This window comes from Amblyomma mixtum, chromosome 2 (genome assembly GCF_055824585.1).
Source record: "Amblyomma mixtum isolate Tamu chromosome 2, ASM5582458v1, whole genome shotgun sequence".
NCBI classification, from domain to species: domain Eukaryota; kingdom Metazoa; phylum Arthropoda; class Arachnida; order Ixodida; family Ixodidae; genus Amblyomma; species Amblyomma mixtum.
The window spans coordinates 216,106,584-216,120,228 of record NC_143013.1 but is presented as its reverse complement, the minus strand read 5'-3'; the positions used below and the strand labels follow the sequence as shown (position 1 = coordinate 216,120,228).

The window sequence follows — 13,645 nt, the reverse complement described above, 5'->3', positions numbered from 1 at the left end:
CGGCACGCAGTGCTGCAGTACAGAGTTCCTTTAAAAGCATACATTGACGACCAAACTAACATCTGATGATATGACCCTAGCTCCTCCTCCCAGCCCCCCCCCCCCTTCTCCAACCCCTCCACTGGAACGTTATCACTGGCCGTGATACCTTCCTTGCTCTCTCCCCTAATGCTGCTTTCTGCGGGAGTGGCTGCCACCGCCAGAAGATGAAGCCAAAAGCGGCACGGTAGTCTTTTTCAAAATGTGCAATGACCGTATTATCGGTCGTTCAGAGCGCTCACGAAGATTGCTCCTAGCATCCGTATTGAAGCGATGTCTTGCTACCAGTCCTTCCAACAGGTATATTATGTGTATAATAACGCGCATAACACAAGCAACGGGGTGGGTCATTGGCTTTTTCAAAACCGTATCCATTTAGGAATACGACGTGCCGAGTAAGTCTATACCACTTTATCACACAACACTACACGATCTCTCTCTGGGTCTTCAGCGTTTCTCGCACCACCGCTTAGCACAGTTTCTTTCATGATTGTTGCATTTTGAAGAAGTGGTTCATTTGTCGCCATTGCAGTGGCCACATTCTGAAATGAAGTCAAGCTGATGTAAAACGAAATCCGTTCAATGTATGACACATACAGAGAAAGAGCACAAGTGGCCTGTTCAGCATTCTGATCAGGCATGCCCCCCCCCCCCCCCCCCCCTTGTTTAGGAAGAGTACGTAAATGGTATTACCGCATATACTTTCACGGCGCTATTCTACTCTCAAGCACGACGAAATGGGTTGATGTATAAGAACAGCACCTCTGATGCTTTTTTCTGTTATTTTCGTATTATTGAAGCCTGAACTGAGAAATCTGTGGCTATCCGTTGCACCCCCCCCCCCCCCCCCAACCCGCTATTAGCATAAATATCACATGTGAACGTAAAGTAAGTAGACAAAGGACACCATCAGGAGCTGATTAATGGCCGCAAATATTGGGCCTCCTAATGAGCTTTCGGTAGCAATCTATCGCACAACCCACTGTGCCTGGCCTGTACAATTGTTTTGGCTTAGAATGCTACAATTTCTATAAGTACATGCGTTCGAGCAAGAATGCGGCGCATCACCGAAATGTTTGGCTTGGTGTGGATGTTTAGCGCGACAGGCGCCGTTAACTATTGGGGCGAAATTGGCATTTTCATATGCGCGGTCGCTGTGCCTAATATGGCTGTTTGTTGCGGTGGTAGCCACGTGAGCGTCATTTTCATCCAATACAAAGTAAAGATAGTAGAACGCTTTGGATAGTACTTACAGAAACGTTATTTGAAATGAACCCGTTGTTTATCCAGGTTTTGAAGAACCAGCTACTAGTCAGGTGCAAGTTTTTCTTGTAGTCCTTTGAACCATCTATAATGCAAGAAAAATCTCCCGTTATAATAATTCTTTCAAGAGTTTCGTGTTAGAGCTTTTCCTTAACGAACATTAACAATTTTATTGAGAGACACAACATTTTGCTGCACATTTTGTTCTTTGTTAAATACCACTTACTGATAATAGCACGACTTAAGGCTGTTTCACATGGTGCGACGCGCACAAAAAAATACTGCTCTGTCGCACTGGCGCTGCGACACCAATCGCAGCAGCTATTTCACATGCTAACAATTTTAGTCCGTGCGGTGTGAGCGGCTAACTTTTCAGGTGGTAAAAGGCTGTGGAAAATAAAAATGTTAAACACTTCATTATGCGTTTATTTTATAATTTTTACTATTCTATTTAGCTGTCGTGCATCTTTACGTTGCATAAAATATTTCAGCATTTTTGGGCTCGTCAACAGATACGCAACTACGACCAGCCTGCCTCCCTTAAAGGGAAGCTGAAACGGTTTTTTGAGAATTCGAGGTTATTCGAGAATGCGAATCTATCAAGCTTCTAGATAAAGCATGCAAAGTATTTTTGCACTATCATTTAATAAGGTGACATTATCATCGATTAAAACCGCGACGATGTTTAGTCTTCACTTCACTACGTTGGAGAAGTGCAAGGAAACTTGGCAGTGACGTCATTGTTGCCGAAATTTCAGATGTTGCTGCTTACACCTGCATGCTGCTGTGAGTCGTCAGATGGCGCCAAACAATGCACCGTGAGCGTCACCTCCGATGACGTCGGTTTTCTTCCATGGAGTAACCGTTTCTTCGCTGGAAACATAGTGCCGCCATACGTGACGTCATTATCGGGGCCTCTACCTGTCACTGCGCACTTCAGAGAAGCTGAACGCCGACGACGATTTTATTCCGCGATTACGCCACAATTTCGAATGCTAGAGCAAACCGATTTCGCAGGCTTTCCCTACACATTTTGCAGATTCGGCAACCTTAAACTCATCGAATTCTAAAACCGCTTCAGTTGCCCTTTAAATTGCTATTGGTTGAAGGCTGAGCCGTTTCCAACTTTTGCACCGACGGTGTGGCATCGTGACCAACTCGTTGGAAGTCTGTCCCATAGGGGTTGCGACGACACTGATGCCCCATTCTGTCGCAAAACGACGGAAATCACACAGAGCAGCAACAGTCGTGCCATGTGCAGCAGCCTTTAGGAGGAGAAAAAAAGCGCGCAAAGTACTTTGGGAGGTTTGGTGAGTTACGGATTCCATCCGATATTTACCTGTTCAAATACTCTCTTCTACTTCTTATTGATCAATTTCTTTCTTGAAAGTTTACATTTTCAAAACGCGTGAGGTATTGTTTGGCTCTCAAATATAATATCTTTCCCGAAGTTATTTGCCTTTTAAAAATCTCCAGCCAACGAAATCCCCATAACTGCACAATCAAGTCAAAGCCCCTGTGAACAAAAGCTCTATCAGCTAAGCCTGCGATAAGGAAGGCCGGTTATCTGCTCATCGCTACGATATTGTAGCCCTAAACTTCTCTCGGATTTATAAAAACAATTTGTCTCGTTTAAAATATCGTACTTAGAGCACATCGCATCTAACTGCAGAAACTTACCTGTAAGCAAGCTAAGAATCAGCCCTATAAGGATTGTCACGCTTGTACACAAAAAGTTGTTCCAGTAGGAGGAAATGAGATATATTGGTCGGTTGCTGTGCCTAGAGAAAGGGAGATGTTAGTGTACATTAGTACTAAATAAAACTGCGGCAGCACGAACATCAAGGATTCTCATGATGCATTCGGCCGTGTGAACATCAAAGGGGGACTATAACCCGTAATCTATAACACAGCGCTATGCCGTGCATATCACACAGCTTACTGTTGTAGTTCCCCAGCTTAGTGCGAACAACGAAACAAAATGATAGTTAGCTTTAACATGTATGAAGTCTTGCCGCAAATTATCGACAACCTAGTGCGGCGCCGCACGTCATGTGTATTTCTAATCAGTATCCTGTATTTGTACATAGTGTATATTGCCACCCTACCCCCCCCCCCCCACCCTATCCCTCCCTACTGCCGCTCTCCCTTTTCTTTTTCATTCGTTCTCCTTTCCCTGTCCTTTTATTCCCGCTAGGCGCAGCTCAGGTGCTGCAGGTTCCGATGGCAGATGTCGTGGCCAGCAACATCTGTTCCTTCCAGATTGATTTTTATTCTTATTAACATTAAAAAGCCATTAACGACAACAAAATTACCGCAAATGAAAGTTCTGCTGAGCGCTATCATAAAAGCTGCAATGATTGCTCACTTCGTAAGCTCCACCCAATATTGTACAAAGTTTATCGAAGGTTCAACAGGAGATAATTACGGCTGCTGCTAGATAACATTAATAATGGTTGTATTAAAGCCCAGTTAGAAGAAGCTTAGAAAGTTTCTACTGAAGCTGCATTTGCAGTAGAGAGCTCAAATTTCTGTTTTAAAGCTGTCTTCAGTTTGACGCAAAAGGATACCCCACTAACGCAAAGTTTCCTGCTCACTGTGAACCATTTTTGATCAGGGACATATTACCTTTCATTAAGGCTTAACGAGTGGACACATCTAAAATATAATTGGTCTTGACGAGACCGACCAACACTGTTTTCATAAAATGACGCATATCACTAAAATTTTAAGGCAGTTTCTTCCAATTTTCTCAATTGGAACACAGTTTGTGAGAAATTGCAGTTCCAAGAATACGCTTTTCCGCACGGATAAAATCAGGATATTCAATTAGCACACCTTTTAAGCCCCCGCTGTGGCTCAGTTGTTATGGTACTTGGCTGCTTACCCGAAAGACACCGGTTCGATCCCGGCCACGGTGGATGATTTTCGATGGAGGCGAAATTCTAGAGGACCATGTACTGTGCGACATCAGTGCACGTTAAAGAACCCCAGGCGGTGGAAACTTCCAGGACCCTTCACTACGGTATTCCTCATAACCGGAGTGACTTTAGCACGTTAAACCCCCCTAAATCATTAACCAAACCAAACATCTTTTTTTTTTTTAACAGAAGCATCCGGAGATTATCTGGTCGATGCAATATTGCTTGTCTACGCAGCGAGTGTCCTCCTGTCAGATATTTCGAAAACTTCACCGATTTCTTTAGAAAAACCATGCCGCAAGTTACAAAACATTATCCAAATAGCTGACAAAATGATCATCACATGAAATTAAAACTTATGCGCTTTACTTCTTAAATAAACATTCGCCGTTGCGAGACACTGCGCATTAGAGGCTTGCAAATTAGAATCGGTTGCCTTGAGTCCTATAATGCGCACCAAATAAAAAATACTAGGCTATTGTTGTGAAGTACTGCTAGCTATTATCATTGAACAATAAACCAAATATTTAGGCTAGAGGAAGAAGCAGCGGAAAATAGTTTTGATTAGCGATTTCATATCCGGAGTGAGTGCCCTGATTGAAATAGTCGTTAGTCCTAGGGTTAAATTAGATACAATAGCTGCTTAAAAAATTACATGACATTAAGCTGGAGACTTTGCAAACAAAATTTATTTGTGGAAGTTAAGTCTTTCTCAGCAAGGATCGTCTTTAATCGTTTGTTTGTTTGTTTGTTTGTTTATTGATACTGTTAACCCTATTGAAGGGTCATTACAGGAGTGGTAGGAAAAAATAGAAAGCAAAAATACCAACAAATCTGTCCTCAAGCGCATTGTACACGTAACAAGTCATTAACGAGGACGGGAGAAGTGTACACAGTGCCCTATGACATTGTAGAAGAGAGCAACAAAAACATAATCACGCACACTCAAGAGCATCTACACAGTAAAACACTATATAAAGACACGAAACACAATACATGGACTTAACCCAGTCATGTTAGCACACCGCGCTCCCGGAATAAATAAAAGAGTCTAAATTAACCAAGAATGCACTGAGCAATGAAGATTCAACTATTGAGCTGCATGAAAAATTAGAATTTTAAATATTTTTCAGGTCGGAGCAAAAAACCAACGCATGTCTCGCGTAAGGAAGTAGTCAAGAATCGGATGGTTGAAAAGTTTCCTTTTATCCCAGCTTGGAAATTTTCTTGCCTGTTTTCACGTCCCTAAAAGTGTATTGCGGCAGATAACCCTCTCGCCTTTCAAGAAACTCGAACTTACGAATCTGCAAGCGACGTGGAAAGGGGCTCAGGCGCCACAGCAAACAAAGTCTCGTTAGAAGCGCATCCGTTCGTAGTAGCTGGCATTCGAGAAGGTGGAATTCCATAGGTCATGTCCAGCGCAGTATGTGCAGCTTGCCAGATGCATCCCAACAGGGCTGCGATTACGGCAGCCTAAGGAAAGAAAAGTGCATTCAAAGTTGTACGAATGGAGAGAGTGGTGCATTGGCCTATTACAAGCGTGTATTTTCAGCATAGCCTGAAGCAATTAATATACACAGTTGAAAGTGTCAGCCGGCTTTCCTGAGACGCTTTCTTCGTGCCATGGGAACTTCATGCCAAGTTCATGCCATGAGAACTAGAAGAATACAAGCTCTGCATTGGAGAAAGGTAGCTGGAAAAAACAAGGCAGTACACAGATGTAGGCTAGTCACAACTGGTGGCGCAAGTGCGCATAGCCGAGAATAAAGACATAAAATGACAAAGGGTACGGATGGTTCTGGACCAGGAAATGACAGCTGTTATGATGAGTTCGTTTTTAAATCCGGGAATAGTTTCCCCTGTTTAGTGACAGGTCATTCATGAATGCCTGTCTTCCTCCCGTGATCACATACAATGGAGCACTATATGCGCTAGTTTATTTGCCTGTTAATGCTTATGCAGGCAGCACTAATGGTGTCTTCGACTGGACGCCTCGACCCTCTTAACTAGAGTGCGTAGTTCGGTAGCAAACTCTGAATCTGAGTCGGAGGAACACTGCCCAGCCGACTAGGCCAGGCACTTTCAGAGCGGTCACGTGAATGAAGTAGACCCTGAGAGACTTTTGGCTGGGACCGACCGATAGGAACGTTCAGCGCATTTTATTTATTCACCATAGCTTTTCGTCAAAGTACATCTGTATTCTATTCTAAATGCACTCGCTCATAACGAGGGGTCTGGTCGGTATCGCAACGCGACATGAGAGCTTGATCACTGTGGTCGCCACCAAAAATGTTCGCTAGCTGACATCCGTAATCAACCAAGAAAACATGTCACTTTCGCCGTGCTCACACAGGTTTTCTCTCCTGCACGCACTGATAAACAAAAACGTAGCATTTGCACAGCACAAACGTACCCGCTAAGATGTACCGTTCAAAATTCAGGCTCGAATGCATCGTACAAGGCGCCTCGTGTTAAGCCTCTTCAGTACTTGCAAACGCAACTGGTTCGCTCATCGACGTTACCGTGTTGGTCACTGCTGCAACGCACCGCGAAGCAACGTTCCGAGGCGCGATCAATTACGTTGGATTCAAGCTAGTACGGCACATCAGCAGTACATCAAAACTGTCATAGAACCGCTTCACCACCCGAAACACGACAACCGGCGCCTGTGCCGTCGTGCACCGCCGGCGTGCCTGCGACGCTAGATTGGTAAGAACTCACGTGACCCAGAGCGCCCGGTTGCTGTGACTTCTGTTTCGGAGCGTGGGAGAGCGCTTTGTGCTGGAGGCCGGCGCTCCGAAAGAACCAGCCGAATACAAAAAGAGAGCCGGGTATAGACGAGCCGAATTGTAGTAGACGTGTCAGAGAACTCTAGAGCGCTCAAACAGTAGAACTCGAAGGCACCATAAGAATATTTATGACGCAGGTTGTTACAAGCAATCTTTCGAATGGCCATTAGGAGGCAGCGGAAAGGAGCGGTTATAGTGCATTTAAAATTGCACTTTTTCGAAGTAACCGGACCTTACAGTCAACGGAAATTCAAAACACCCTCCATGAAGCATTTACTTAACTACTGACACCAGTTAAGTACCTATCAAAACATCTATACCAAGAATATCCTTCGTCAAAGCTACGTTTATATCTAAAGCTTAGTTGCTGTATATGAGGCACATTTATTGTGGGAGTGTGGCACTTAATTCTGTTTCATGAGGGCTGTAATACCGCGTTCAGTGTATTTATCTAAATGCACATTTACATGATAAATTATCTTACATAGATGACTAGAGATTAGGATAAACATTTTCAAGACAAATGAAACGCTTTGTAGTATGGCCTATAGCCCAAAACCGTAAATAACCTAATAGTTCCTTCGGCGTAAGCTTTATTTCCTATGTTGTGCTCTTTGTCAAGACCTCGCTTTTCACCTGGCCCAAAGAAAACGATCCCCAACAGTTTTCTACACGCCACAAGCAAGCAAAGATGACGTCAATGAGTTATAAACCTGATCCTGAATCGTCCTTTTGTTTGCTGTGGGTAATGTTATGGAAGTATATTTTAAGGCCTATCTTAATTCCCTATCGCCGGTTAGTTATAATGTAGTACCTAAACAGCGTAAAAGTAGCATTGACACGCTACATGGGTTCATGACCCTCACCTTTGTGTTCACGCACGGGAACGCAAGACCCAAGACCGAAAGGCTCACGAAAGGTGCAGCTATACAATTCTGCAGCACCATGAGGACCTGCAGATGACACCATGAAGTAAATAGATTTTTAATCCCTTATTTAAGTACCATATTATTACTTATAGCTGCCATAGAGGTTATTTTCACGATTAGGAAATGCAATGCCAGCTATATAGAATGTACGGTCTGCACGTGATACGGCAGGCTAAAACAAGTGTTGCGTTTTTTTTTTCTAATCTTTCGTCAAAGCGTGCACATAATTTTCACAACTGATGTGTGGCTCAGAATGAATTCTCCCTGTGTTTTAATGCTAAACTCGTTTATGGTTTCAGAAAAAGTGGCGTGCCAATTTCAGTTAATAGGGATATTGAAACCACGCAGTCACTTCATTAACAAATACAGATATAAGTATAACCTCACTGCAGTACGAGTATACAGTTCTGATATGAGTTTTGTGTTTGAAAAGTTGTGTTCTGCGAAGCACAATATCTATTTTTCTACCACTCGCTGAACCATAACAGCATATGATAACGCAGTTCAGTGTGCTTACGCGGCCTTCATGCTAAGGTATATTAATCAACGAGTTTCGGTGAAATGATGGACGATTACAGTTTGAAGTTATCTGAAAAATTCTGCACACTTGAAAGCGTGTAAGCGAGTTCTTAACAGAACACAAACTCGCCAAATAAGATGCTTTTCGGAAGCTGCTAGCGGTACCACAGGAGGAACAAGTGGTATTTTTTCATGCGGTAATCGTTATCTCTGTCCAACAAAAGTGTACGAGGTGCTCACATTGTTTAGTTTACCACACAAAATGTTCTACTCTGCAGAGAATTTTCCCGTGGCGTATAACTTAGCGTCGGTTAAACTTTTGTATACTTAGCACTTGCCTTCGTTTCAACAATACGTGTATTTCTTATTCTAGGCTTCTAGAATTAGCGCGTTTCCGAATGAGACTGAATTTTGCAAAACTTACCCTGCCGAAAACTTGCCGAAAACTTACCCTGCCAGCGGATCCCATGTACGGAACAATGATTGCATAGATGCTCATGATTGTGCCACAGGCCATTGCTGCAGGTTAAAAGAATCAATTTTTCACTAACTGGATATTGTCGATTCGTACCACAGTTGAAATAACATCATTTTGCACATGTAACGTCATTTCTGGATGTTTCCTGTGGTTAAAGGAAAATTTTACATAGAGACTGTTAGGGATGAAAAAAATGCCATTAAAACAAATCAAAATCACAATGCGTTAAAATGTATCAGACCGCATCAGAGCCTCTAAAGCTTGCACATTTCCTGAGGCTTGCACTTAAAGTTTACAGTAAAACCCAACGAATACCCTAATGTAGCACATTGCAACTTCAAAAACCAGTTTGTTACAGCGGGCCACGGTTCGCGGCGTCCTGTATTACTTTGCTGACTAACCATAACAGCGTACAAAATAAGTTTTTATTGTTTGACTGTACACGGCACAAGCACCAAAATTATTGAGGTTATAATTTCGTGGCGTGATTAGCCCCTTTTTATGGTAACAAGAAAGCTGTAATAGCGGTTTACGTTTTCTCGGGGAGGTGGCGTGTTCCACTGTTCTGAGTGCGGCGGAGCTTCACTGTAGACATGATTCCTATCCGACTATAGAAATTCTGTGAGGCGTGGCTTACCTAAACCCTTTGTCAGGAAAATGGAACCGTTCTTGGATGGTTTCCCGAAAAGGGCTACAAATTCGACATATGTTACTGCAGCCAATGAGTTGATAAGTGATGATATAGTGCTGCAAAAATGAAAGCATCGTGCTGAAGGTACCTTATATCATTATTGTATTTTTCTATTCACTGCTTGCGTTTTCCTTGATTGTCAGCCTTCAGGGATTTTTATATTTCTTTGTTTTCCAATGTGGTTCACATTCTTTAAGGTAGGTTTTACCATTTCGTCTTCCTCACTTATTTACACTTCCTGGTATTGTAACACGTCCTGTGGGAGAGAAAATTTTTTGCCTTTCTGCACCACGAAAAAAAAACAAGTAAAAATATAGAGGCTATCTGTTCGCTTTAGACGAGTGAAATGCGATAGCATACCCTTACAAATATAAGCCTTTCGTTTTTGGTATCATGCTCATGCACTCCTTGCGACACAATAAAGAGTCACCAGAAAGTCAAGTATGCATGTCTTTCAACAATAAAAGCTCAGCAGAGAGTCTTTTGTAATGATACATTAGAGTTCCTTAACTCATTGTCGATCACCACGCAAATGAATTTTCTCTCCAATAGCCCCCTTGCAGAAATATACCAGGAAAGATTCAGATATGATCATTTCAATCAATCAATCATTTTTATTTCTGCCTCAAAAAAGTGACAGAGGAGCTGCAGAAAAAGCTGTCATAGACAGCTTGACTGAGCCGCAGCCCCCATTATACCGGGCAGCAGTGACAGGCGACGAGAAAAAATAACAAAACAAACAAAAGAAAACAATTCAGAGAAAAACACATTAACACCAAAAAAAATCTTACCACTAGATTGTACATGTGGGCAATTTACATGTTCATCCAAACATCATTGCATAAGTATCTTTCAGCAGAACAACAAAAGCACAATGAATCAAACAAAACAAATTAAACAAAACAAAAACACCTCTTAGTGCAGTTTAAAGAAAAAAAAATCATTTTGTAACACAGTCTATGTATAAGCAACGCAGCTCACGATTAGTACAGGTAGACAAGTTGAAATTGGCAGATTTGTATGTGTTTAGAAGAGAAGGAAGTCTATATTGCAGGCGTTGTTTACCGGTATTTATGCGTGGTGTAGGCACCAACCAGGTTTCAACCATTTCATATGAATTTCTCTCATGCCACTGAACATCAAGAACTCTTATGTTGTTTACATGCATTCCTTTGCGGTACGCAGTAGGGAATGCATGAAAGAACTGGACCAACCGCGGAACGCATTGTGGGTTAAGGGCGAGATAGGCCGTTTTGTTTTGCGAATTCATACTGGTGTGGCACCACAGGGACAGGGACAGAGACAGAGTGACAACAACACATGTGCCACTTTTTTGAAGATAATCGACCTCGGCGTCAAGCAGCAGCAAGGATGGCAAACTCACGCATACATCTGCCGACTTCCTTATGCGGAAGGCCTCCATAATCTCCGGGGAAGTCTTATCTTTATGCTTTCAGAGAACGCGCGTTTCCTTGGACAATGGAGCACACTTGTGGCTTCTTTACATGCTTAGTCAGGTGCGTCCCCGAACCCCCGTCAAGTCACCTGGCGTGCTCCTGGAGGCGTACATTTAGACAGCGTCCCGTCTGCCCCGTGTAGTGTCAACCGCATGTTAAGGGAATGGAATACACCACACCGCAAGCACAGTCCACAAACGGGTTGGAGTGCTTCACCCCACAAGCGTTCCTTCTTTCCCGCGGTGCGTCACACCTCTCAATGGCGGCACATATCCGCCCTACCTTATTCTTGGCTGAAAATACCAAGTCCACCTCATAACGGCGAGCCACCTTTTTAAGGCTGTGAGACACACCATGTATGTAAGGGATGCAGGCGAGCTTTTTTCTTCCCTGTGCGCTCTCTTTATGCGACCTAGTTCCCTTTACAGTTTGTTTCTGTACCGTAAGGATCCGGTGCGACACCGAAGCCAGCACAGAGGCCGGGAACCCCGCGTTTTTTAGTCTGGGCACCTGATGAGCGAACGCTTCGTCCATCCGATGGAAACAGGACTTTGTGAAAGCCGAATTTAATGCATTCAACGCAATGCCATTCTTAATCAACTTCGAATGGCGGGAAGAAAAATTCAACAAGGGTTTCTTTGACCTTCGTGAAAACGACCAGCACACATGGTTGCCCTCGAAAAACAGGGAAAGGTCCAAAAACTGAATGCGTCCATTTTCGGGAGCTTCACAAGTAAAATTCAGGCCACGTCCTCTTTCTTTGAACACCTTCAAAACATCGACCATTGGCAGGGTGGTGTCGCGACAGTCCACAAAAACTATAAAATCGTCAACATAACGGAAAACTTTTGTCACCATTCCTTCCAATTAACGCTCCACGCACCTATAAACCGCGCACCGAAAAATATCGCTCAGAACCGGAACAACTCTTGACCCGATACAGATACCAGATTTTTGAATATCCACGTCATTGTTCCAGCCAATAAAAGTCGAGTTCAAATAAACAACCAGAAGCTCAAGGAAACTATCGACCGAAATCCCGCACCTGGAAATAAAGGCCACTTCATCGTTCTGTTACGTTATACAGTCCTTGACACATTTCAAAAGTTGCACATGCGGAAGCGAGTAAAATAAGTCTTCAGTATCAATACTGAACGCTGAACCACCACGCGGATTATTACGCTTCAAAAACTCAACTACCGTTCCAGAACTCGGGATCAGGAAAGGATCTGCAATGTCCAACGACTTCAGGTGCCTCTGCAGAAAGCCTGACACTTCATGCTGCCAAGTATCGCGTTCTGAAACGATAACCCGGAAGGGCACTTCCGGCTTATGCGTTTTTGCAGTAAAGAAAACGCTGAGCTTACTCTCTCGCGCCCCATTAACGGCCGAGGCTAAACGCCCAAGATTGAGGTCACCAAGCAATTTCAGCGCCCTCTTCTTCACAGCAGAGGGTTTTACAGAGAGTCGAGTGAAACATTTTTCAACCGCCTTGCCGGACTTCTCAAAAAACAGGCCTTTGGGGATAACCACAAAAAACCTTCTTTGTCCGAGGTCATGGCTCTGAAACCGTTCGTCGAGAAATAAGTCACCAACGAACGTAACCGATCAACAGTTTTTGGCCTACCTTGTGGCTTGGTTACAACTGGAAAACACTCCTTCAGGCACTGTGGCACACTTCCCCCCGGAACAAGACGAGACACAGACCGAGACACAGCCAGTTTTTCTATAGACTTCAGGGGGGGGGGGGAGGGGGGGGGGGGGGGTTCAAAGACGTGCTTTGGCCCCAACTGCCCCAACTGTCCCTGTCCCTGTCCCTGTGGTGCCACACCAGTATGAATTCCTACCAACTCGCCCAATTTTCAACCCTTTTGTTTTGCGACACCGCCGGCAGTCTAAAAAGACAGAGGTGGGACACTGGCCAGTGGAAATTTTCTTCGAAAAAAATATTATGTTTTCGGGCTGCTGTTTATACATTACATGAGAAATTCTACTTTCTTTGTTCTTATTTTTCAGATGACTGGCCGTTACCTGTGATATTTATCCGGCACCCTGAATATTGCTCATGGTGCCGTTTATATGGGCTGCTAGCAAACGTGCTGCCAGCAAGACTGAAAGCAAGAACTAAGGTTTTTACTGAAAAGTGCAAAATACAGGCTCCAGTACACTTAGGTACAACAGTTAATAACTAAATGAGGCTCTCTCAATCGCGGGTTCCGTATAGTGCTTCAAGCGGCGAGCGAAAGCGAGCGCTCTCTTCGAACACTTTCTATACCTCTGAACAACAGTCCAAAAAGAAACTGAATACGAAAAAAAATACATGTGACAAACATGCGATGTACCAATGTGGACCATAACAAATTAAAAACACATGGCCTATTTATACTTCTTATTCCCTTACTCCATTTTCCCCTTTTTCGCTGACTCTCGATCTCCTGTCACCTCATAAGTGCGTTTATATTTTTAAAGTGTTCAACAGGATGTGAAGGATGTGCGCCGCGGCCATAATCCCAGGTTGGGAAGCTACTATACGCGTTATTCAAATAATTATTGCTCCGA

At 43.5% G+C, this 13,645-nt stretch overlaps 1 protein-coding gene across 1 annotated transcript in view; it reads right to left on the bottom strand.

The window, feature by feature from the left end:
* Positions 1-440: 440 nt before the first annotated feature.
* The window catches only part of LOC149362552 (sodium-coupled monocarboxylate transporter 2-like), a 54,660-nt gene continuing 41,455 nt past the window's right edge, over positions 441-13,645 (bottom strand). The window contains exons 9-15 of the mRNA XM_089568329.1: positions 9,576-9,685; positions 8,912-8,979; positions 7,879-7,965; positions 5,524-5,696; positions 2,983-3,083; positions 1,293-1,387; positions 441-581 (exon numbers count right to left, since the gene is read on the bottom strand). Of these exons, the coding sequence (XP_089424455.1) occupies positions 441-581; positions 1,293-1,387; positions 2,983-3,083; positions 5,524-5,696; positions 7,879-7,965; positions 8,912-8,979; positions 9,576-9,685 (775 nt within the window). The remainder of the gene's footprint in view (positions 582-1,292; positions 1,388-2,982; positions 3,084-5,523; positions 5,697-7,878; positions 7,966-8,911; positions 8,980-9,575; positions 9,686-13,645) is intronic.